General features: G+C 41.6%; 1 protein-coding gene across 3 annotated transcripts in view; it reads right to left on the minus strand.

Moving 5' to 3' along the window:
• The window catches only part of COLGALT2 (collagen beta(1-O)galactosyltransferase 2), a 133,349-nt gene that overhangs the window by 23,481 nt on the left and 85,316 nt on the right, over positions 1 to 24,552 (minus strand). For 2 of the 3 annotated variants that reach the window (XM_067029329.1, XM_059075017.2), the window contains exons 6-8: positions 22,636 to 22,755; positions 4,984 to 5,060; positions 964 to 1,070 (exon numbers count right to left, since the gene is read on the minus strand). In XM_067029329.1, the coding sequence (XP_066885430.1) occupies positions 964 to 1,070; positions 4,984 to 5,060; positions 22,636 to 22,755 (304 nt within the window). The remainder of the gene's footprint in view (positions 1 to 963; positions 1,071 to 4,983; positions 5,061 to 22,635; positions 22,756 to 24,552) is intronic. The other variant, XM_067029320.1, reaches the window with a different exon arrangement.

Below are 24,552 nucleotides of genomic sequence, written 5' to 3' on the forward strand. Positions count from 1 at the left end.
TTGGATAAACAGTACTTTTTTAGTATAAATAAGACCCATGCAATGTTTGAGACAAATTGAACTGTATTTTACAGTTCCTGTATTTTATGTGGCAACCTTACCAAAGAATCACCCTGAGACTTCTTAAATGCAGATTCCCTACAGATCATAATTCAGCGGCTCTGGGACTCAGGAAGCTGCCCTCTTAACCAGCCCCTAGGGACTCTGACATGGGTGTCCAGGCCACACTTTGAGAAACACTGATGAGATTCTCTAAAGGAGTCATAAAAACTTCCACAACAGCTTCTAGGCATACTCCTTAGAGCCATTCATATTCCAAATTCACATATAACATGGAATTGCAGGTTTTGCAAATATCTATGCCTTGAAATAACAGTGTCAAATAAAAAAGCAAAGCAAAGCAAAACAGAACAACAACATCAATAACAAAAACCCTTGAAGGAATCTAACCGGGTACCCTATGTGACTTTCCTGCCATGTTCCTGGGAAAAGCGATCGGCCCAGGCAGACTGTGGCAAGCATCTCATGCAACAGGAGACACAGACTGTTATGCATTTTTTCCATTTACTTTCTTCAAGTCACCCAAGGTTAGACGCTTTGCTCTAAATCAGGCTCTGAATGCAACTCTGATCGCATTCCTTCCAATGCACTACAGGGCTGGAAACCACCACAACCACTGGAAGAACCCCCAGAGACAGTGGAAAATCACGTCCAGTGCAAACCTTCAGCATAATGAAGACCAGAGAGCACTGGATGGTGAGTGGATTTCTGCTCTACCCAGTGAAATTAACATATATAAGCTACTATGAGTCATAAAGTTTTCCCGAAGTAGGCTGCACTGTGACGACGTGTCTATCTTGCAATGAGTGCAGATTCCTCCCACCAAGACTAAACCTCTGTCAGAGAGGGTGTATCCCCGCTCCAACCACATCTGCAAGGGCTCGAGTTAAAAACCCAACTCACTTTCCATCCACAGCCTCGACAATCTTGACCTCAATCTCCTGCTCGTAGAGGGTACGTAACATCCGGTCCCGCCTGTCCTTTCTGCGCTTGAGGTTTATCATGAAAATCTAATGCAGGAAGAAAAAAGGAAAAGAAACACAGATTATTCAACTCTTTTTCTAGGCTGTTTGAAAAGTAAAGTAAATGTAATGAACAAAGTTTTGGAATAAGGATTGGAAAAGACAGGGAAAACTGTGATGAAGACTTGCTTATATTTCTTTTTTTTCTTTTTTTTTTTTTGCGGTACGCGGGCCTCTCACTGTTGTGGCCTCTCCCGTTGCGGAGCACAGGCTCCGGACGCACAGGCCTAGCGGCCATGGCTCACGGGCTTAGCCGCTCCGCGGCATGTGGGATCTTCCCGGACCGGGGCACGAACCCTTGTCCCCTGCATTGGCAGGCGGACTCTCAACCACTGCGCCACCAGGGAAGCCCTTATATTTCTTATCAGGTCAAAAAGTTATTCTTCAGGAGGCCAAAGGTAAATCAAACCTAAAACATATGAGATGAAGGGGTAGGAAGCAGTTTGGCAAATGGGTAGATTTATCAGCAGACCTAAGTTTACTAAGTGTTTGCCTCGGACCAGTTCCTATGCATCAGTTTCATCATCTGTAAAACTGAGATAATACTGGTCCTGTCCCCTGGGTACAAAATATTAGCTATTCTTATCATTTATATCCACTGTCGAAAAATTTAAAGTCATTCAAAGAATAAGACAAATCTAGTCTTAACAAATTCCTTTTATTTCCAAAGTTTCCAAATGGAATTACCAAGGTCTTAGTTGGAGTAGCTTCTTTACCAGAAGTTTTCGACTCCCTTAGAGAATTTTTCTGAAAGAAGTAGAGAGAGAAAGGGTCCTGTACTTGGTGGTAGCCCTTTGGGAAAAGGCATCATTTCCACATCACGTGGATCTGAGGGAAACCTTATAGAGAGGACACATACTGGTCCATGAAGTCCCCAAAATGTGCATTCCGATTGTCCCACATGAGGACTGGGGTTTTCCTGCAGCCCCTCACCTTAGCCCCTAAATTCCCAACGACCGCACTAAACACACACATATCCTGAGGCTACTGCAGGGAGTTACACAGATAATGAGGCTGGCCTGATTATTCCCAGATTTAAGGAGCCATAGAAGTACCCAAAGGCTCATGAATCTATGTGTTTAACAAGGTTCTTTTCGGGCTTCCCTGGTGGCGCAGCGGTTGAGAATCCGCCTGCCGATGCAGGAGACACGGGTTCGTGCCCTGGTCCGGGAAGATCCCACATGCCGCGGAGCAACTAAGCCCGTGAGCCATGGCCGCTGAGCCTGCGCGTCCGGAGCCTGTGCTCCGCAACGGGAGAGGCCACAACAGTGAGAGGCCCGCATACCGCAAAAAAAAAAATAAATAAATAAAATAAAATAATAAGGTTCTTTTCTACAAGCAGTAATAAACCCACTTTGTACATTAAACTAGTCCTGCAAGAGAGGGAGACTTCAGCTACCAGAAAGAAATACTGAATAACATGAGACAGGAGAACCCTCCAGGAATAAGCTGGATGACATTGGCTTCATCCTAACGACCCACCTAGATGACTTTGAGGAAGACGTTTAATGTTCCAGGGTCCAGTTCCCTTGTTTGTAAAAAGAGGGAGTTGAACAACCTCGTCTCTCAAGACCAGTACAGATGAAAATGTCTACGATACGTGGTTTAGGATAAAGTTTGCTTTATGCTGTCTAGAGTAAGGAAGAAACTATGTCTTATAAGCAGGCTGGAGTTTAGACTCTACTGGGGGTTAAGCTGTGGTTCACACAGTCGTTCTGAATGTAATCATCGAGATGCTATGTGTTTTACCGGATCAAAAGCTAAATTAACTAAAACTTCAACTCTTTCTTACAAAATATTCTCAGTTCTATCCGTTTATACAGCTCTGGGCAAAGAACTGATGGAGGAGCAAGATGTCCTCTTTGAAGAAATCATCTATCTGAATCAGAGCAAAGTGGATTAGGTACGTCATGATTTCATCACCTCCGTTGTTTATCTAACCGGGCAAATATTTTTTAAAAAACAATTTCTGTGGTGACTGAAATTGTTTGCCTTGTTACCTGGGATTTTAAGAGTTAATGAGTCATGTTCATTTATATTTCATTTTCTTCCTGTTTAGAATCATACATACTGTGATGGGCCATGTTCTATCTCCCAATTTTAAGGCTAGGGAAAGGAATGGGCATTTTCTCATGTGTTCACACGGAGCTACCTGAGGTCACTCCAGTAGAGCAAAACAAAACAAAAAACAAAAAATTAACAGAAATGCCACAAAAAGTCCCCTCAGATCCAAGACCTCTAGTCTAGGAAGACTTTAGTAAACAACAATCCCGTCCCGGTTCCTGCGAGGACAAGTGCAATAAAAATTGCAGCCATGAAGGAAAAACACAGACGGCTTGCTCATACTTAGTGAATAGTAAACAAACAAAAAGCCACACAGCCGAATGCAGCCCAGACACCACCGACAAGGTCACAGAGTACTGGGAAGGTTGAAAAGGCCCCTGAGAATCCCTTTTTCCACTATCCTATCTCTGTTGCAAACAGAGAGATGACTGCCAGGGTTCAGGAGAGTAGAGTCCCTCTATCTGCATCCTTTACAGAGTTGGTCTTTTCCAGAAGGCTCCTAAGAGTGACCCAGTCCTTCCAAATGGAAGACCAGAGCTAGAAGATCCTGCTTTTGTCCCATCGTAACTACTCTGATTTGATCCTCATTGGAATGTGTTTAAAATGGGAAAAATGAATATACGTAAAGACCCTTGGGTTCTTTTACCTGGAGACCTGAGGGCTGGTCAGAGCTGCAGGGAAGGAAAGCTGTGGTAATATGTGGAAGTGGGTTCAGTGCCTGGGGTGGTCCAACTTTTCTGCAGCCCTGATTGTTTATAAAATTATGTACATTTTAGTCTAATTCTTCTCTACCACACTTAAAATCATCTTGTCTCATCCTGCCCTCTGTGGAAATATCATAATAGCTGCTAATTCCTTTCCACTTAATATGCATGAAATACTCCTTTCCATTCCTGAAGTCTGCCTGCAAATAAATTTTATAGAATAAATCCCAATTTCCAGTTCCAGCAGCAATTTAAGATGGCTGCACTTTGAGGACCTGTATGACATAGTACAGGGCGATAAACAAGGCATTTTCTTTCAATTAATCAGTGGCAATGAGCATGCAGCACAAAGCTTGGCTTATAACATATCCAAAATTCACAGAAAAGTTCGGTTGCGGTTTGTGAATTCCTGAGGCACTGTCCTAGCTTCTAGACCACCAAGCTCCTGAACACTGATCAGCAGTTATGTGACATGAGGGACCCATGAAGGATTCAGTGATTTGGAGTCACAATTCTGGTCCCACCAAGTATCTGCTGTGCATATTACTAAGAAAGGCATCTCTTTATATTTCTGCTTCACTCTTTATACAATTGAAACTTAATAATAAATATGACTCTCAGAGCACTATTATGAAGTTCTTGCCTGCCGAAAGGGAGAATTTTAGAATAGGTTTCTTTTTTCACTTTTTCTTTGTCTTCTAAACTCTGCCCTCCAATCTTTTCCCATGGAAAAACAGCAGAGAGAAAATAAAGCAAAGAATGTTCCAGAATGGTTTCCACTTACTCAGAATAAAGTTAAAGTCCTCCAATACCTAAAATATATATCTTCTTTACCTTACCCTTGAATCTTGATAAAATGTGGCAATATCTAGAAAATATCACTTTCATGACTAAATAGTAATGTCTTTCTGACTCAATCATTAATTTACTTTTACCACGATGCTCCTTTTTTAAGATAAGTGAACCGAGGCACAACAAAAACTGAGAACCTTTTCCAAGACCTTGGTTTCTTTTCAGCAGCCAAGCTGGTCTGGCTGGCTCCCAGTCGTGTGATCAGGCTTGTGTTCTGATACAAACATATGAGCATGATGTACACATGTGCACGTGCACACACACACAGACACCTTTCCTACCTCATCGAATCCCATCTTGTCTGGATATTTAGGGACAACTGAGACGAACTGGGAAGGTTCCATTGGAGGATGGTCAACTGGAAGACATGAGAAACACACAGAGTGCTTTGTTAGTGAGAGGCTCAGAGAACAGCATTCCAACCACAGGCCTGACCTCTAGAAACACAGCCTGCACGTTCAGGGCAGGGGATAACTAACTGCTCAGCAGTTTTCTAGGACTGAGTGGCTATATAAGAACCCCAGATGGTCACAACGCTGGTTTTGAGAGCACCTGTTTATATGCAGACTGCAGTATTCGCTCCATTTCCCTCAAGGCCTATTTTAAGAGCATTTGAAAGGTAGTCTAGGGTAATGATTTAGGGTGAGGGCTCTAATGTCAGATGACCTGGGTCCAAACTTTGGTCTGTGAAGGTCTGGAGCAGATAGGTGACCTCTCTAAGCCTGCTTCTTTGTGTGTAAAATCAGGATAATAAAAGTGTATCTCTTAGAGTGTTATAAAATTTAAATGAGACCTACATGCAAAGCATTAGCCACAGTAAATGAACACAGTAAATGCTCAATAACTCCTAGCTACTACTCACAGTGGCCCCTGATGACAGAGCTCAGAAATAGGCTGGACTTTTTTCTAAAGAATGCATTTTTTTCTATATGTTTAAGATTGTAAAACTCTGGGACTATTTTATTTTAAAATCCCATCCAGGCAGGTTTAGCTACAGGTACTCAAAAGGTCCTTTATTTTAACGCAAACTCACCTCCAAGGCCCAGTCCACATCCCAGAACTTGGTAGAGGGCTAACAAGGAAGTTTCCAGATGGGAGGGGTGTTGCATCTCAAGTAATAAAAGTTTTATTTATTTCATACTCTAAAAACGCTTTCTTTAAAAACTATATATTTTAAAGGTTGGAAGTAATATTGATTAAAGAACCTGAGAAGGTCTTGAAAATTTTTAGTATTTCACAAACTCAAAGTACTCACTTGGTTTTCCTTGAAGACGTAATACAAGGAAAATGTTAAGTGAGAGCTGGTAACTGGGTTGTTTGAAGAACTATAATTGATGGCCATTGCTACTGTTCACCAGTATCCATTCCCCTCTATTTCAGGCATATGAGAGGGGCTTTTCCACCTTCAGGTTAGTCATGGCCACATGAGCTGCTGTCACTCAACTCTCCAAACCCTCCTCCCACCCCTGCCCCAGCCCCACCTCAATGATCTTAGCAGCCTATGTTGACACGGAGAAGCCAAAAATTTGAAGCAGCCTAGAATGATGTGCCAACATGTGGAGGACAGCTGCCCAGGAAAGATACGAGGACCACTGTAGACTTTGCATAACAAGAAACGAGCCATTGTTGTATGAAGCCAATGAGATTTCAGCATTCTTCGACATTCCAGCATAACATCACCTGTCCTGATTGAGATCCTGTCCAAAGGGTATTATTTGTTTAACTTACCCTCCACTGGTATGTTAAAGAGAAACCACGACATCCAGTTTCACTTATGATCAAATGATGTGAAACCGTAGAAAGTAGTGAAACAGGTTTCCTAAGCCAAACACAAGAGTTGGTCTTATTATTTCAATCCTGACCCTAATCGTCACATTTCTCTGAGTACACAGTGCGTGTGTTTCTGTTTCCCTCAGCAGCCCAGAATATTTTGGTCCTCCCTGCTCCACCCCACGCCATTAATTTCTTTTAAAATCAACAAATGTTGATTGTGGGGTCACCATGTACAGCGTTAGGTTTTTACGAGAAAAAAAAAATCTTAAAATACCAGCTCTTTCCTGTTCATGTTGTTTGAAGAGCTGTCTGGTCCTCTCTCATCGGGCCTTAGACTTGGGAGGGGGGTATATTTCGCGTTACCCTTTCCACGCTGTTGGTCTCTGTTTGGGACTCACATGGGCTGCCTGGCTTTAACGGTTCAGCCAAAGGGTCTGCTTTTAGCCACTTTGCTTCCATCAAACATGTGTAGTCATTGTGTTCACAGGACAAGTATCCCCCCAAAAGCCACAAGTGGCTGGTCCTGAAAACCACTGTTGAGCAGAAATATGAGACACGGGCCTGGGTTTTGTCACTGAAGGTAGAGCTGAGCCATAGGGAAAAACAGGAGATGATATTAATTAGACTTAAGAAGCTTACTATGTGGGGAGAAGGGATGCATCTTTGCTGACATCAGACTTGAAGATTAGGTACATCCCAGCTTTTGTCTGGGATCATTTCTGACTCCATCATTCATAATTAATTCAGTTCCTCTTTGAATCCCTCTCCATACATGTCCCTCACCGTACCACCAATTGGGATGTGCTTCACTGGCTCCAGGATAGTTTCAAGATCTAGGAATAATAATAACTATTGGTATAGAGATCTTACTACTCACTGCACTCTGGGCTACACTCTTGACATATGTAATTACATTTATTTAATCTTCGTAACATGTACCACAGGATAGGTCTGAGTATCCCTATTTTTGCAGGTAAGGAAACAAAGACTTAAATAAGATGCCCAAGATCACAGAGCTCATAGGGCTGGTATTTGAACCTAGATCTGACTCCTGCACCTGAACCCTTAACCCCCACTCTCCTCTACCCCCACAGCTAGACCTTGGTAGCCATTAGCATCAAGTTGGCCTTGGGCAACTGGACTGGGTTCACAGTAGCTCAGTTAGGTAAGTTCTCGCTCCTTTGTTGCTCTTTCTGTGGTCTACACTGGAGCACACACCATCCAGTGTACAATGTACCAGCCCAGTCATGCCCAGAAATATATTTGAGAGATTGTGCTTGGAGCGAATCCTAACACTTGTTTATAGTTTCTCCTGGACTTCTTCCATGGCTGCAGCTACCACCCTAGCTCAGGTCCTCCCTCACTCACATGCTTGGACCATTTTAATATTTTTCAAACACTTGCATGCTCTTCGTCTTGCCTCATTATAACTGATTATGCACACTGTTGCCAAAATAACCTTCTTCCGTAGGCACAGCTCTGTTCTTGACCATAACAGTCACACTTGGCACTTAAGTGCTTTACAATTTGTTAACTGATTTCATAATCACCATGTCATTTTATCTTCACTTTTTTTTGGGGGGGGGTGGTATTGTTTGTTTTTATAGATATAGAAATTGAGACCAACCCAGATGTAGACTTGCCAAGGTCAAATAGTGAGTGATTGGCAGAGCTGAAACTCAGTTTTAGATCCTCTGACTTCAGATCCAATATTCCTAATAAACTTTACATGACATTCTGTTGCCTCAAAATGTCATTACTGAGAAGAGGTACCTAAGATTTCCCATCTCCTCATGCTCTGATTTGCACAGCCAATCTCCTCATGCCTCACAACCCATTTACTACTATCACCTTTACAAGATCTAGGCTCCTGTCATTCATCTCCTAATTTTCCATACAGCTCCTAATGTACTAAATGAGCAAGTACATGAAGAGTGCTTTTAAAAGTGTTAGCCAGTGCCACCGCGACAGCTGCCATAGGAGCCGCAGCTGGAACTTGCAGAGGTCTTTTTTCCTCACCTGGAGGGAAGTGGAAGTGCCTTGGCTCCAATTTCCCCACTTTTGTACACTGACCATGTATTATATACCAGAAATATTACATGGGACCCGAAGATGTAAACATAGGTAAATAAACATAAAAGAATCATTTCAGACAGGAGGACCTTCAAGAGGGCAGAGGAGTAAGACATGGAGATCGCCTTCTTCCCCACAAATACATCAGAAATACATCTAATGTGGAACAGCTCCTACAGAACACTTACTGAATGCTGGCAGAAGGCCTCAGACCTCCCAAAAGGCAAGAAACTCCCCACGTACCTGGGTAGGGCAAAACAAAAAAGAAAAAACAGAGACAAAAGAATAGGGACGGGACCTGCACCAGTGGGAGGGAGCCGTGAAGGAGGAAACATTTCCACACACTAGGAAGCCCCTTCACTGGTGGAGATGGGGGGTGGCGGAGGGGGGAAGCTTCGGAGCCATGGAGGAGAGCAAAGCAACAGGGGTGCAGAAGGCAAAGCGGAGAGATTCCTGCACAGAGGATCAGTGCTGACCAGCACTCACCAGCCCAAGAGGCTTGTCTGCTCACCTGCCGGAGCGGGCGGGATATGGGAGCTGAGGCTCGGGCTTCGGTCGGATCGCAGGGAGAGGACTGGGGTTGGCTGTGTGAACACAGCTTGAAGGGGACTAGTGTGCCACAGCTAGCCAGGAGGGAGTCTGGGGAAAAGTATGGAACTGCCTAAGAGGCAAGAGACCATTGTTTCGGGGTGCATGAGGAGAGAGGATTCAGAACACCACCTACATGAGCTCCAGAGACGGGCGCGAGCTGCGGCTATCAGTGTGGACCCCAGAGACGGTCATGAAATGCTAAGGCTGCTGCTGCCACCACCAAGAAGCCTGTGTGCGAGCACAGGTCACTATCCACACCTCCCCTCCCAGGAGCCTGTGCAGCCCGTCACTGCTAGGGTCCCGGGATCAGGGACAGCTTCCCTGGGAGAACACACGGCGCACCTCGGCCTGGTGCAACGTCATGCCGGCCTCTGCTGCCGCAGGCTCGCCCCGCATCCGTGCCCCTCCCTCCCCCCAGCCTGAGTGAGCCAGAGCCCCCGAATCAGCTGCTCCTTTAACCCCTCCTGTCTGAGTGAAGAACAGATGCTCCCAGGCGACCTACATGCAGAGGTGGGGCCAAATCCAAAGCTGAACCCCAGGAGCTGTGTGAACAAAGAACAGAGGGAAATTTCTCGGTGCAGCCTCAGGAGCAGCGGATTAAATCTCCACAATCAACTTGAGGTACTGTGCGTCGCTGGAATACCAGAATAGACAACAAATCACCCCAAAATTGAGGTGGTGGACTTTGGGAGCAACTGTAGACTTGGGGTTTGCTTTCTGCATCTAATTCGTTTCTGGTTTTTTGTTTACCTTAGTTTAGTATTTAGAGCTTATTATCATTGGTAGATTTGTTTATTGATTTTGTTGCTCTCTTGCTTTTTTTTTAATATATTGTTTTCCTTTTTCTCTTTTTGTGAGTGTGTATATGTATGCTTCTTTGTGTGATTTTGTCTGTATAGCTTTGCTTTTATCATTTGTCCTAGCGTTCTGTCTGTCCGGTTTGTTTTTTTTTTTTAGTATAATTTTTAGTGCTTGTTATCATTGGTGGATTTGATTTTGGGTTTGGTTGCTCTCTTCTTTCCACCTTTCTTTTTTTATTATTATTTTTTTACTTTTTAATTTTTAACAATATTTATATTTATTTTTTATTGTAATAACTTTATTTTATTTTCTTCTTCTTCCTTTCTTTCTTCTTTCTTCCTCCCTCCCTCCCTCTCTCTCTCCCTCTCCCTCTCTCTCTCTCTCTCTCTTTCTTTCTTTCTTTCTTATTTTTTCTCCTTTTTCTTCTGAGCCAAGTGGCTGACAGAGTCTTGGTGCTCTGGCTGGGTGTCAGGCCTGAGCCTCTTAGGTCGGAGAGCTGAGTTCAGGACATTGGTCCACCAGAGACCTACCGGGCCCACATAATATCAATCAGAGAGAGCTCTCCCAGAGATCTCCGTCTCAATGCTAAAACCCAGCTCCACTCAATAACCAGCAAGCTACAGTGTTGGAAACCCTATGCCAAACAACTAGCAAGACAGGAACACAACCCCACCCATTAGCAGAGAGGCTGCCTAAAATCATAATAAGTTCACAGCCACCCCAAAACACACCACTGGACATGGTACTGCCCACCAGAAAGACAAGATCCAGCCTCATCCACCAGAACACAGGCACCAGTCTGCTCCATCAGGAAGCCAACACAACCCACTGAACAAACCTTACCCCTGGGGACAGCCACCAAAAACAACAGGAACTATGAACCTGCAGCCTGTGAAAAGGAGACGCCAAACACAGTAAGTTAAGCAAAATGAGAAGACAGAGGAATACATAGCAGATGAAGAAGCAAGGTAAAAACCCATCAGACCAAACAAATGAAGAGGATCTAGGCAGTCTACATGAAAAATAATTCAGAGTAATGAGAGTAAAGGTGATCCCAAATCGTGGAAATAGAATGGAGAAAATACAAAAAACGTTTAATAAGGACCTAGAGGAACTAAAGAGCAAACAAACAATGATGAACAACACAATAAATGAAATTAAAAATTCTCTAGAAGGAATCAATAGCAGAATAACTGAGGCAGAGGAACAGATAAGTGACCTGGAAGATAAAACAGTGGAAATAACTACTGCAGAGCAGAATAAAGAAAAAAGAATGAAAAGAATTGAGGACAGTCTCAGAGACCTCTGGGACAACATTAAACACACCAACATTCGATTAACAGGGGTCCCAGAAAAAGAAGAGAAAACAAAAGGGGCTGAGAAAATATTTGAACAGATTATAGTTGAAAACTTCTCTAATATGGAAAAGTAAATAGTCAAGCCAAGGAAGCACAGAGTCCCATAGAGGAAAAATCCAAGGAGAAACATGCCAAAACACATATTAATCAAACTATCAAAAATTAAATACAGAAACACAATATTAAAAGCAGCAAGGGAAAAAAAACAAATAATATATAAGGGAATCCCCATAAGGTTAACAGCTGATCTTTCAGCAGAAACTCTGCAAGACAGAGGGAGTGGCAGGACATATTTAAAGTGATGAAAGGGAAAAACCTACAACCAAGATTACTCTACCCGGCAAGGATATCATTCAGATTCGACAGAGAAATTAAAATCTTTACAGACAAGCAAAAGCTAAGAGAATTCAGCACCACCAAACCAGCTTTACAACAAATGCTAAAGGAACTTCTCTAGGCAGGAAACACAAGAGAAGGAAGGAACTTCTCTAGGCAGGTAACACAAGAGAAGGAAGAGCTACAATAACAAGCCTAAAACAATTAAGAAAATGGTAATAGAAGCATACATAATGATAACTACCTTAACTGTAAGTGGATTAAATGCTCCATCCAAAAGACACAGACTGGCTGAATGGAGACAAAAACAAGACCTGTATATATGCTGTCTACAAGAGACCCACTTGAGACCTAGGGACACATACAGACTGAAAGTGAGGGGATGGAAAAAGATATTCCATGCAAGTGGAAATCAAAAGAAAGCTGGAGTAGCAATTCTCATATCAGACAAAATAGGCTTTAAAATAAAGACTATTACAAGAGACAAAGAGGGACACTACATAATGACCAAGGGTTCAATCCGAGAAGAAGATAGAACAATTGTAAATATTTATGCACCCAACATAGGAGTGCCTCAATACATAACACAAATGCTAACAACCATAAAAGGAGAAATTGACAGTAACACAATCATGGGAGGGGACGTTAACACCCCACTTTCACCAATGGACAGATCATCCAAAATGAAAATAAATAAGGAAACACAAGCTTTAAATTATACATTAAACAAGATGAACTTAATTGATATTTATAGGACATTCCATCAAAAAACAACAGAATACACTTTCTTCTCAAGTGCTCATGGAACCTTCTCCAGGATAGATCACATCTTGTGTCACAAATCAAGCCTTGGTAAATTTAAGAAAATTAAAATCATATCAAGTATCTTGTCTGACCAAAATGCTATGAGACTAGATATCAATTACAGGAAAAAATCTGTTAAAGATACAAACACAGGGAGGCTAAACAATACACTACTAAATAACCAAGAGATCACTGAAGAAATCAAAGAGGAAATCAAAAACATACCTAGAAACAAATGACAATGAAAACATGATGACCTAAAACTTATGGGATGCATCTAAAGCAGTTCTAAGAGGGAACTTTATAGCCATTCAATCCTACCTCAAGAACAAGAAACATCTCAAATAAACAACCTAACCATACACCTAAAGCAATTAGAGAAAGAACCAAAAAACTCCCAAGTTAGCAGAAGGAAAGAAATCATAAAGATCATATCAGAAATAAATGAAAAGGAAATGAAGGAAACAATAGCAAACATCAATAAAATTAAAAGCTGGTTCTTTGAGAAGATAAACAAAATTGATAAACCTTCAGCCAGACTCATCAAAAAAACAGGGGAGAAGACTTTGATTCAACAAATCAATAGAATTAGAAATGAAAAAGGAGAAGTAACAACTGACACTACAGAAATACAAAGGATCATAAGAGATTACTATAGGCAACTCTATGCCAATAAAATGGACAACCTGGAAGAAATGGACCAATTCTTTAAAAAGCACCACTTTCCGAGACTGAACCAAGAAGAAACAGAAAATATAAACAGACCAGTCACAAGCACTGAAATTCAGACTATGATTAAAAATCTTCCAACAGGCTTCCCTGGTGGCACAGTGGTTGAGAGTCTGCCTGCTGATGCAGGGGACACGGGTTCGTGCCCCAGTCCAGGAAGATCCCACATGCCGTGGAGAGGCTGGGCCCATGAGCCATGGCCGCTAGGCCTGCGCGTCCGGAGCCTGTGCACCGCAACGGGAGAGGCCATAGCAGTGAGAGGCCCGCATACCGCAAAAAACAAAAAAACAAAAAAAAATCTTCCAACGAACAAAAGCCCAGGACCAGATGGCTTCACAGGCGAATTCTATCACACATTTAGAGAAGAGCTAACACCCATCATTCTCAAACTCTTCCAAAATATAGCAGAGGGAGGAACACTCGCAAGCTCATTGTACGAAGCCACCATCACCCTGATACCAAAGCCAGACAAAGAAAGAAAACTACAGGCCAATATCACTGATGAACATAGCATTAAAAGGATCATACACCATGATTAAGTGGGGTTTATCCCAGGAATGCAAGGATTCTTCAATATACTGAAATCAATCAATGTGATAAACCCTATTAACAAACTGAAGGAGAAAAACCATATGATCATCTCAATAGATGCAGAAAAAGCTTCTGACAAAATTCAACACCCATTTATGATAAAAAAAAAACCTCCAGAAAGCAGGCATAGAGGGAACCTACCTCAACATAATAAAGCCATATATGACAAGCCCACAGCCAACATCATTCTCAATGGTGAAAAACTGAAACCATTTCCACTAAGATCAGGAACAAGAAAAGGTTTCCCACTCTCACCACTATTATTCAACATAGTTTTGGAAGTTTTAGCCATAGCAAAAAGAAATAAAAGGAATCCAAATCGGAAAAGAAGAAGTAAAACTATCACTGATGCAGATGACATGATGCTATACATAGAGAATCCTAAAGATGCTACCAGAAAACTACTAGAGCTAATCAATGAATTTGGTAAAGTAGCAGGATACAAAATTAATGCACAGAAATCTCTGGCATTCTTATACACTAATGATGAAAACTCTGAAAGAGAAATTAAGGAAACACTCCCATTTACCACTGCAACAAAAAGAATAAAATACCTAGGTATAAACCTACCTAAGGAGACAAAATAACTGTATGCACAAAACTATAAGACACTGATGAAAGAAATTAAAGATGATAGAAACAGATGGAGAGATATACTATGTTCTTAGATTGGAAGAATCAACATTGTGAAAATGACTATACTACCCAAGCAATCTACAGATTCAATGCAATCCCTATCAAACTACCAATGGCATTTTTTACTAGAACAAAAAATTTCACTTTGTATGGAAACACAAAAGACCCCGAATAGCCAAAGCAACCTTAAGAAAGAAAAACAGCTGGAGGAATCAGTTTCCCTGATTTCAGACTATACTACAAAGCTACAGTAATCAAGACAGTATGGTACTTGCACAAAACAGAAATATAGATCAATGGAACAGGATAGAAAGCCCAGAGATAAACCCATGCACATATGGTCACCTTAACTTTGATAAAGGAGGCAAGAATATATAATGGAGAAAAGACAGCCGCTTCAATAAGCAGTGCTGGGAAAACTGGACAGCTACATGTAAAAGAATGAAATTAGAAGATTCCCTAACACCATACACAAAAATAAACTCAAAATGGATTAAAGACCTAAATGTAAGGCCAGACACTCTAAAACTCTTAGAGGAAAACATAGGCAGAACACTCTACGACATAAATCACAGCAAGATCCTTTTTGACCCACCTCCTAGACAAATGGAAATAAAAACAAAAATAAACAAATGGGACCTAATGAAACTTAAAAGCTTTTGCACAGCAAAGGAAACCATAAACAAGATGAAAAGACAAGCCTCAGATTGGGAGAATATATTTGTAAAGGAAGCAACTGACAAAGGATTAATCTCTAAAATACACAAGCAACTCATGCAGCTCAATATTAAAAAACAAACAACACAATCCAAAAATGGGCAGAAGACCTAAATAGACATTTCTCCAAAGAAGATATACAGATTGCCAACAAACACATGAAAGGATGCTCAACATCACTAATCATTAGAGAAATGCAAATCAAAACTACAATGAGGTATCACCTCACACCAATCAGAATGGCCATCATCAAAAAAATCTACAAAGAATAAATGCTGGAGAGGGTGTGGAGAAAAGGGAACACTCTTGCACTGTTGGTGGGAATTTAAATTGATACAGTCACTATGGAGAACAGTATGGAGGTTCCTTAAAAAACTAAAAATAGAACTACCACACGACCCAGGAATCCCACTACTGGGCATGTACCCTGAGAAAACATTAATTCAAAAAGTCATGTACTACAATGTTAATTGCAGCTCTATTTACAATAACCAGGACATGGAAGCAACCTAAGTGTCCATCAACAGATGAATGGATAAAGAAGATGTGCCACATATATACAATGGAATATTATTCAACCATAGAAAGAAACAAAATTGAGTTATTTGTAGTGAGGTGGATGGACCTAGAAACTGTCACACCGAGTGAAGTAAGTCAGAAAGAGAAAAACAAATACCATATTCTAACACATACATATGGAATCTAAAAAAAAAAAAAAAAGGTTCTGAAGAACCTAGGGGCCAGACAGGAATAAAAATGCAGACATACAGAATGGACTTGAGGACCCGGGGAGGGTGAAGGGTAAGCTGGGGTGAAGTGAGAGAGTGGCATGGGCATATATACACTACCAAATGTAAAATAGGTAAATGCTGGGAAGCAGCTGCATAGCACAGGGAGATCAGCTCAGTGCTTTGTGACCACCTAGAGGGGTAGGATAGGGAGGGTGGGAGGGAGACGCAAGAGGGAGGAGATATGGGGGATATATGTATATGTATAGCTGATTCACTTTGTTATATAGTAGAAACTAACACACCATTGTAAAGCAATTATACTCCAATAAAGATGTTAAAAAATTGTTGTTATTACCCCATCTCCACCCAGCCCAAACTCTTCTCTGATCTCAGAAACTCCAGTCTGAAATTCACAAACTCCCTGATATTTACAGTCCCTTCACTTTTTCTTAATGTCTCTTTGCCTTTTTTGTTTTGACTAAAACTTGGCTTTCCTTTGAGGACACTGCCTCCCTTTCAGCTGTCAGAGTGTACGCTGATTTTTCTCATGTCCCCCAACTCACTCCAAACTGTTTCTCTTTCATCCTTCAAAAACTGGCTTCTTTGAAGCATAGTTTAGCACTCGGTACCTCCTAATCATGTTCCCTCTGCCACTGATGACTCCAACCTCTGGCTCACAGTTTCACTGTCCCTGCCATCGTTCTTAGAAACCTCAGCATCCACATGGTGATCCATCCAACAACCAACAATCTAGAACCAACAATCATTCTTTCAGTGACCCACTACCACGTCTGCATCCATCACACCCTTCTTGTTCCCACTCTCATCAGTACCCAACCTAGATTTCATGGTTCATCCTTTGTAAGACCCTTGATTCCCTTTATTGATCTTGCTTGGTAAAACCCCAATCCTAGTTAAACCTGACTGTCCTCTTAGCACCAAGAAGAACACTATGAAAGAAATTCACACAACTGCGTTGACTGAGTCACTTCAAAATTATAGCCACAGATGTCAAATTGGCACTCGATACTGCCAGATGATGCAACTATACTTCCCTAGTAAATTTATTTTCCCACTTCCTGAGAGGTCTATTTTATGTCTTGTTCTCTCTCCTGGAATCTTCAACATCTCTCTTGAGCTGTTGACTGGACTATATATGTCATAGAGAAAATGTTTAAAGCCAAACTATATCTACCTTTTCCCCTTCCACCTCAAGTCTACAAACCCAGCTGCCTCTCTGCCTACACATTCTGCCTTCCCATCTGCGACAGCTTCCCTGTTCTATCTAGAACTTGTTTTCTCAAGGATCTTAAATTATCTTTTTTCTACATCATTAAATTCTCCCTATATTTTGGATTTTTCTCATCAGCATACAAACATGCTAAAATCCTCCCTTAAAAAACCCCAGAAATAGCATAAAAGACAAAACAAAATGAAACAAAACAACCTCTCCCTTGATTTGTCACTCTCTTACAGCCACTACCCTACTTCTCTATTCCCGTGCCAACAAGAGTCCACTTTCTCATCTCCCCATGGCCCTCTCTGCAGCCCACTCCAATGGGCTTTATTCCAATCATTTGCACTGAAGTGGTTCTTATCAAGGTCATCACAGATCTCTACCTTGAGAGAACCAGTGAGCAGTTCTGTGTCCTCATTTGACTTCACTTCTCAACAGCATCTGGTTCCTTCTTGAAACACTTCTTAATCTTTCCTTCCAGCTTTCTGGCTGTTTGTGTCCTCCAGGGATCTGTCCTCCACTCTTTCCTCTTCTTTTTCTACGTTCTCCTACTAAACAAGTTCACACTGTTCCATGGCTTCAAACACCCTTTTAATGCTGATGACTCTCAAATGTTTTGTTTCCAACTGGAGTCTCTTCCCTGAACTCCAGATTCATATATCCAAATATCTCCTAACCTTTCAATTTAGATGTCTAATAATTATCTTAAGCTTCTATGACCACAACTTCCCTCCCTAAGTCTTTTCCTGTAAAGCCTTTCCCATTTCATTAAATGGTATACTAGGCCCAAATCCTGGAGTCATTACTGATTCCTTTCTTTCCTTCATGGGCTGCATCCAGGTCTCTGTATATCCTGTTGGCTCTACCCCCCAAATATATCCCCAATCCACCTGCCTCTCATCACCTTCCTACTACAGTTTGCATTCCAACCACCATCATCTCTCACCAGGAGAGATATACTGGTCCCTTTACACTCTAGTATCCACACCCCAGCCTGAGTGATTTACCTAAATACATAAATCACATCAGGCCACTCTCCCTGCCCCACCCACATGCAATCCCATTACCCAAAGAATAAAGTCCAAATTCCTTATTGTGGCCACAAGGCTCTGCATGATCTGGACAGTTCTTCCACCATAACCCCACCTCCTACTCAACTTCTCATTCTGTACATGCCAAACACACGGGCCTGTTGTTCTTGGAGTACCCCAGGCTGTTTTCTAACAGCCTTTGCATGTGCTGTTCTTTCTGCTTGAAACACTCTTCCCCCAAATATTCATGTGGCTACTTCCTTGATATATTGTATATTTCTCTGTGTTGGAATATAAATTCCTTGATGGCAGAGCTTCTGCTGGTTTTATTGACTGCTGCATCCCCAGCATATGAACAATCCATGGAACATAGTATGTGTTTAATAAATACTTATAGTCTTATGCTCTCTTCTAAAGCCTTTCTTGCATCCTTCTTGCTTTTAGCATGGGCATTGTACTTTAGCTGAGCATTCAAGAATCATAACGATTAAACCACTCCAACACTCAAACTTTATTGCCTTCTACTGTTTAAAGCCTACTCTCTACCAGGGTGTGAATGCTTTCTGAACAATGCCTTTGTTCAGTCTGTTTCCTCTACGTAGAGTGCCCTCATCATAACACTCCCTTTGTTTAAACTCCACACTTCTATCAAAGCCCAGCTTAAGAACTGTCAGGCTCTCCTAGATCACACCAGCCCACAGCAATCTCTCCTTACTCCAAATTCCTACTGCCCTTATAACTGCTCATTCACAAAGCAATATACTGCATCATTGGGGTCTTTTTAAAATGTGTCCTGTCTCCCTAGTTAAATATAAACACCCAAAACAGAATTGGTTGTAAAATGTTGTGAATCCCCAGTACCCTCATAGAGTGACTCATACATTGTAGGTAGGCGTTCAGTGTTTGTACATAAATTTTATGTCTCTTCTAATGCTTCAGTTGTACAGTCTGTTAGCAGCCATTTCTTAACTGCCCATTGGGTTCCAGATGAACTAGTGCTTTTAGCATCTAGTTCATCTTTCCTGAGGACACTTGACAGCTTTGATTTCATCATCACCAGCCTTTTCTTAATCCTCCATAGGCCTTCAGTTTGTGTTTCTGCATTATTACCCTCAAAGGTTTATTTTCCAATTATTTTATTATCCCAATTATGCTCTGTCTTTTAAAATTCAGGATCTAAAATTTTAACAAAATTATAACTAAAGAGGGTAAATACAAGAATTAAATAAAACTCCATATATAAAGTGCCTCGCACTAGAGTTGGAGTGTATAGGGGATCAATAATGACAGCTATAAATTACAGGTTCTTCCCAAATGAAATCTACCTGCCTAGCATAGTGTTGTACATATTTGTAATCATTAAAGTTGATTTTGACAGTGTGTGTGTTTCTGTGTACAGAGAACTTTCTATGCTCTCAGTTCTGTGGGGGAAAAGAAGAGAAGGCAAGGCTCTGGTCAGCCTCTCTGGGCTGACGTCTACTTGGAGTCAAGATTGAAAGCCATGGCATGGGGATGATAAGGAGAGACACATTACCGAGCATTAAATGGAGTCCTAATAGTAGCAACATCTCTTTGTTTTATGGAGTTGATGTATATTCTTTTATTTGCTCCTCTCAACCCTGCAAAGTCAGTGTTATTATCCTCACTCCACAGATAAAGGAACTAAAGCTCTGAGAGGTTGATTCTCCCTTCCTACATGATACAGCCTGGGTTCAAGTCCATTATTCTGGCTTCATGTTGTACGTTCTTTGCAACACAGTTTTTATTCATTTGCTCATTCTTTCATTCACTTGTCTGGTCATGCATTCAGCAAATATTTGTTCGTTACCAATTATATGTCAGGCACTGTGCTAGGTGATTGGGATAGAAGGCAATATGATACTGCCCTTGGCCTCTGGGTCTAGAACATAGAGAAGAGGCAGACACACTATGTATTAAAGAAATTCACAAAAGAAATTCCTAAGGGCTGGTCCTAGAAATACTATCCCAGTGAACCAGCTGATTATTCCATCCTCATTCCCCCCAAGAATACTCTATTATTCTATTATTATACTCTATTATTAATAGAGTATTAATACTATCATTAATACTCTATTATTTCTCCATTATCTCTATTATTCTCTGTACTCACAGAGAATAGTAGTGATCTCGTTTCTGTTTTCAGACTCAGGGACATTGAGACCAGGAAAGACCAAATGGCTTGCAAACTATCATGTGCATCAGCAACAAAGGCTGTAATGTCAGGGGTGCTTTGCTCTCCATCCCAGGTATAGTCTACAGATATGCCTTGTTCATCACCACCAATATGTCCCTGATATACTGGGCTGACTGATGTTTTGCAAACACAATACTGTGTAAAAACAGTAGGAGAGGGCTTCCCTGGTGGCGCAGTGGTTGAGAGTCTGCCTACTGATGCAGGGGACACGGGTTTGTGCCCTGGTCCGGGAAGATCCCACATGCCACGGAGTGGCTGGGCCCGTGAGCCACGGCTGCTGAGCCTGCGCGTCCGGAGCCTGTGCTCCGCAACGGGAGAGGCCACAACAGTGAGAGGCCCACGTACAGCAAAGAAAAAAAAACCACAAAAAAAACAAAAAACAGTAGGAGAGCTTGCTATTTAAAGGAATCTTCTGATGTATTTTTATAATTATTATTGTATTACCTTCTGGTCCTAACCATGTTTCTTAAAAGAAAAAATTCTGCTTTCTCTCTATGTCCTTGCTTTTTTAATTACTTCTCAAACACTTTAAATTCTAAGTCAGCCTTTTCTGAAAGCATTCTTGTTATGGAAATTAGCTGAAAAAACCCCACTGGACTCTTTTTCAGTCCTTATCTTACTTGAACTTCCTTCCATATCTCATGCTCCTGTTTTCTTAAAATTCTGTGATATCATATTATCTTGTTGATAAATCCCAACTCAACATCTTTAGACTTGATAGAACTTAAGCTTCAGATTCATCTATCCACTGGGAAACTCATTCATTCATTCAACAAATATTTACTGGGTGCCAACTAGGTGGCAGAGAATGGGCTATGTCTTGAGACTAACATGAACAAGGAATTTATTGTCTGGGGGTGAGGAGCAGGAAATAGATATTCACAAGCAACTCAATGGGTCTAAAAATGAACTCATGATTTTGCTTTGCAAATGTCTCCTTTAATCTACATGCATTCAAAATTCCTGCAGTCATTCCAGACATTCAAGTCAGAATTTACAAGGTTTCCTCTGCCTCCCTTTTGTTCATCCACAAATTCTTGGCTAAGTCCTTTCAAGTCTATGTCATAAGTTTATCTCCATTCCCATTGCTCCTGCCCTAGCTCAGATCCTCACCATCTTTTGCCTAGTTTACCATGTAATGTCCAAAATGGTCTCTTCACCTCTGACCTAAGACCAGCACCCACTGCCCCATGCTGCTTCAGCCGTGTTTCTCTTACCATGACAGTGACCTTTCTAAATCCCAAAATTTCAACCTTTCAACCTGACATTTCGCTGGTAAAATCTCTTTAAAATCTCCCTTCCCTTCAGGAAAAGTCCAAACACCTTCTTATACATTAGAGGTCCTTCTAACTGGGTTCCTGCCTACCTTCCAGCTCTGCTTCCCAACATACACCCCAACTGCCAACATACACACATCTTATGCTCTAGTGATGAATAACAGAGTTTCTCAGATACTGCATGAAAATTCAGTGCAAATATTCCCTCCTTTGGGTAGCCATTTCCAACATCCTCTCTTAGGCAGAGTGCTTTTGTTACTTTCTCCTTTGGACACCACTGCACATTACACATAATAATTAGTGCAGTCCCTGATCATTGAGCATTTACCAGTTCTGACATCATGCCAGACCCAGAGGCAATATGATACAGTGTTTAAGAATCTGAGCTTTGGAGATAGCAAGGTTGGTTCAAATCCCAATGTATCATTTATTTAGCAGATACTTAAACTCTCTCCATCCCAATTTCTTCATCTTTAATATGAGCAATAATAAAACCCCTTTCACTGAGTTGTTGTAAGGATTAATGAGACAAAGTACAAAAAATGTTTAGTATGGCATCTGTTACACCATAAGCTATTATTAAGTTGAAGTCATAATTATTGTTTTTGCTAGTATACTTTTTACATATATCATGGGGAAGTTGCCCCCAAACCCTAGATGTTTTATCTTCATTTCACAACTAAGGAGGTTAGATTACTTGCCCAAAGCCATATAATTAGAAAGCAACAAAGTTAGATTTTCAAACCATAGACAAAATACCATTATAGCCCTTAGGACACTGTGTGAAATGTATTTACTGTGTCCCCAGCTCTCCACGTGGAAGGGAAGCTCCCTGAAGGCAAAGACTTTGTCATATTCCTATTTCACATAGGAAAAGTTTGAGAATGAATGAACAAATGAACAACTATGTTGCAGCCCAGGCTGACTGATGGCTGTGAGATTCCATTCCTGGGAGAGGGAAAAAGCGGCTGGTATGCCCACGGCGGCAATGAACCTTATACATGAACCACCACCAGGCCCCTGGGTCACTCACTCATTGCTTCTATCTGCACATGGATGAGGCTCTCAATGTCCTCCTGTAGGGTCTGATGGGGCTTCAGGGGGATGGGCAGGTAGCCGTAGTGCTCTCTGTTGCAGAGGTGCATCTGGATGCCTGAGGACACAAGAGAGGGACAAAACTGGCCAATCAGAAAATACACTTCTTAGTTCTACAATGACAACTAAGAAAAAAGAGACTAGGCTGTGGCCAAAGCTGAGTCTGGCACTGAAATTGAACAAGTAGTTGTTCCGGGCAGGGTGTATAGACCTCAAAAATGCTCCTTTATTAAGAAAGTGTAACCAGAATTTGGGGCAAATAAAAACCCTGGGCCATTCTTCGGCTCAGAGGAAATTGACTTTTTTCTCTCTGAAGAGAAAGCATCCTTGTGGCCTGAAATGAACACTAAAGGCATGACGGGATCAAAAAGGAGGCAAGGAATTCCCGCTCCAGAGAACAGAATGGAACACCGTAATCCACCTACAGGAAATAAAGAGAAAATGAGGAATAAAAGCCACATTTGATATGAAAGCAAACAGGAAACTCCTGTAAGGCTGACAGATTATTAAAGCTAACTCTAGGCATATGTAGAACAAAAAATAAAAAACAAAGGGAAACTTAAAATTTTCCATGATTCTCCATGGTTTGATTTCTTCTCTTGGCACGCATGGATCTGGAGTCAACCAACAGACATGAAACTTCTACAAAAGAGTCAGAAAGGGACAAAAGAAAGTCTGCATTTCAAGTCCTGTTAAGAACCTTCAGTATGACAATACCAGAGACATAGCACGGCCCTCTTGTTTTCAAAACCCGTCTTCACAGCCCTAGCTGGCTAACTCCAAGAGTTATATATAGCACCTGTGTTCAACCAGGTAGCTATGGATATTGGAATCAAGAGGGTCTCAGAGAGATCCAGCAACTGACAGTCCTGACTAATGAAAAGACTGCTTAGGTAAAAGGATGAGTCTGCCAAGCTCTGGTCCATGTGTCCAAGCTTCTGATCTGTTAATTTCTATAATCACCTATGCTTTCCAGACAGAGAATTACCTGCATAGTGACTTCTCTGTTTTGTGCAGATGAAATTTCCTCCAGTCAGCTGCATCACCTGCCAAATCGGGTGGAGCTGTCTCGTGGCATTAACAGAGAAGGACAAACAAAGAAAAGAGCTCTTATCCTCCCCTTTACTGAACCCGGCTCCCATCAGGGCTGGTCCAGCAAGCACTGTCACTTCTCTTGCCTTCACCAAGAGGACTCACTAGCTCTACTGTTTACCGACATGAATGTTTCTGAGAAGCTTCAAATCCAAACGGACCCTCTTGCAAAGTCGTGATGAATTCAGGAAACAGAAGGGAAATGATTTAATGTTTAGGTTGCCTCTCTACCCTAATTAGGTAAATAATTTTACCATTCGACTTTCCAAAGCTTCAGTAAAAAGGGCAGATGAGACCTAGCCAAGCTATCCATCAGGTGTGAGGGAGAAGAAAGGCATTTTCAGACATGCAGGATCATATTTACTGGCCATCACACTTCCTCAGACAGTGACTGGATGATGTGGAAGAAGAAGAAGAAAGAGGAGCAGGGGGAGGAAAGGAGGAGGGGGAGGGTTACAAAAATCCCCAAACCCCAAACCAAGGAATCCGCAGGACATAGTGAACAGGAGAGTCAATACAGAAGAGGAGGCAGCTGCAGCTCCACAGCTGTGGCACCTCTCACATTAGAAAACAACAGGAGGCTCCAGGACAGACATCTTTACACACACACACACACACACACACACACACAAAGAACATCTGCTAAATCTGACCATTCTAAGAGGAGTTTTAGACAATCAGGGATTAGTTTTGGATGGTGTTAGATATAATGAAACTAAGCAAATATAAAAGGCAATTGTTAAGTCAGATATGAAAGGAAAAC

This window comes from Kogia breviceps, chromosome 1 (genome assembly GCF_026419965.1).
Source record: "Kogia breviceps isolate mKogBre1 chromosome 1, mKogBre1 haplotype 1, whole genome shotgun sequence".
Classification (NCBI taxonomy): domain Eukaryota; kingdom Metazoa; phylum Chordata; class Mammalia; order Artiodactyla; family Physeteridae; genus Kogia; species Kogia breviceps.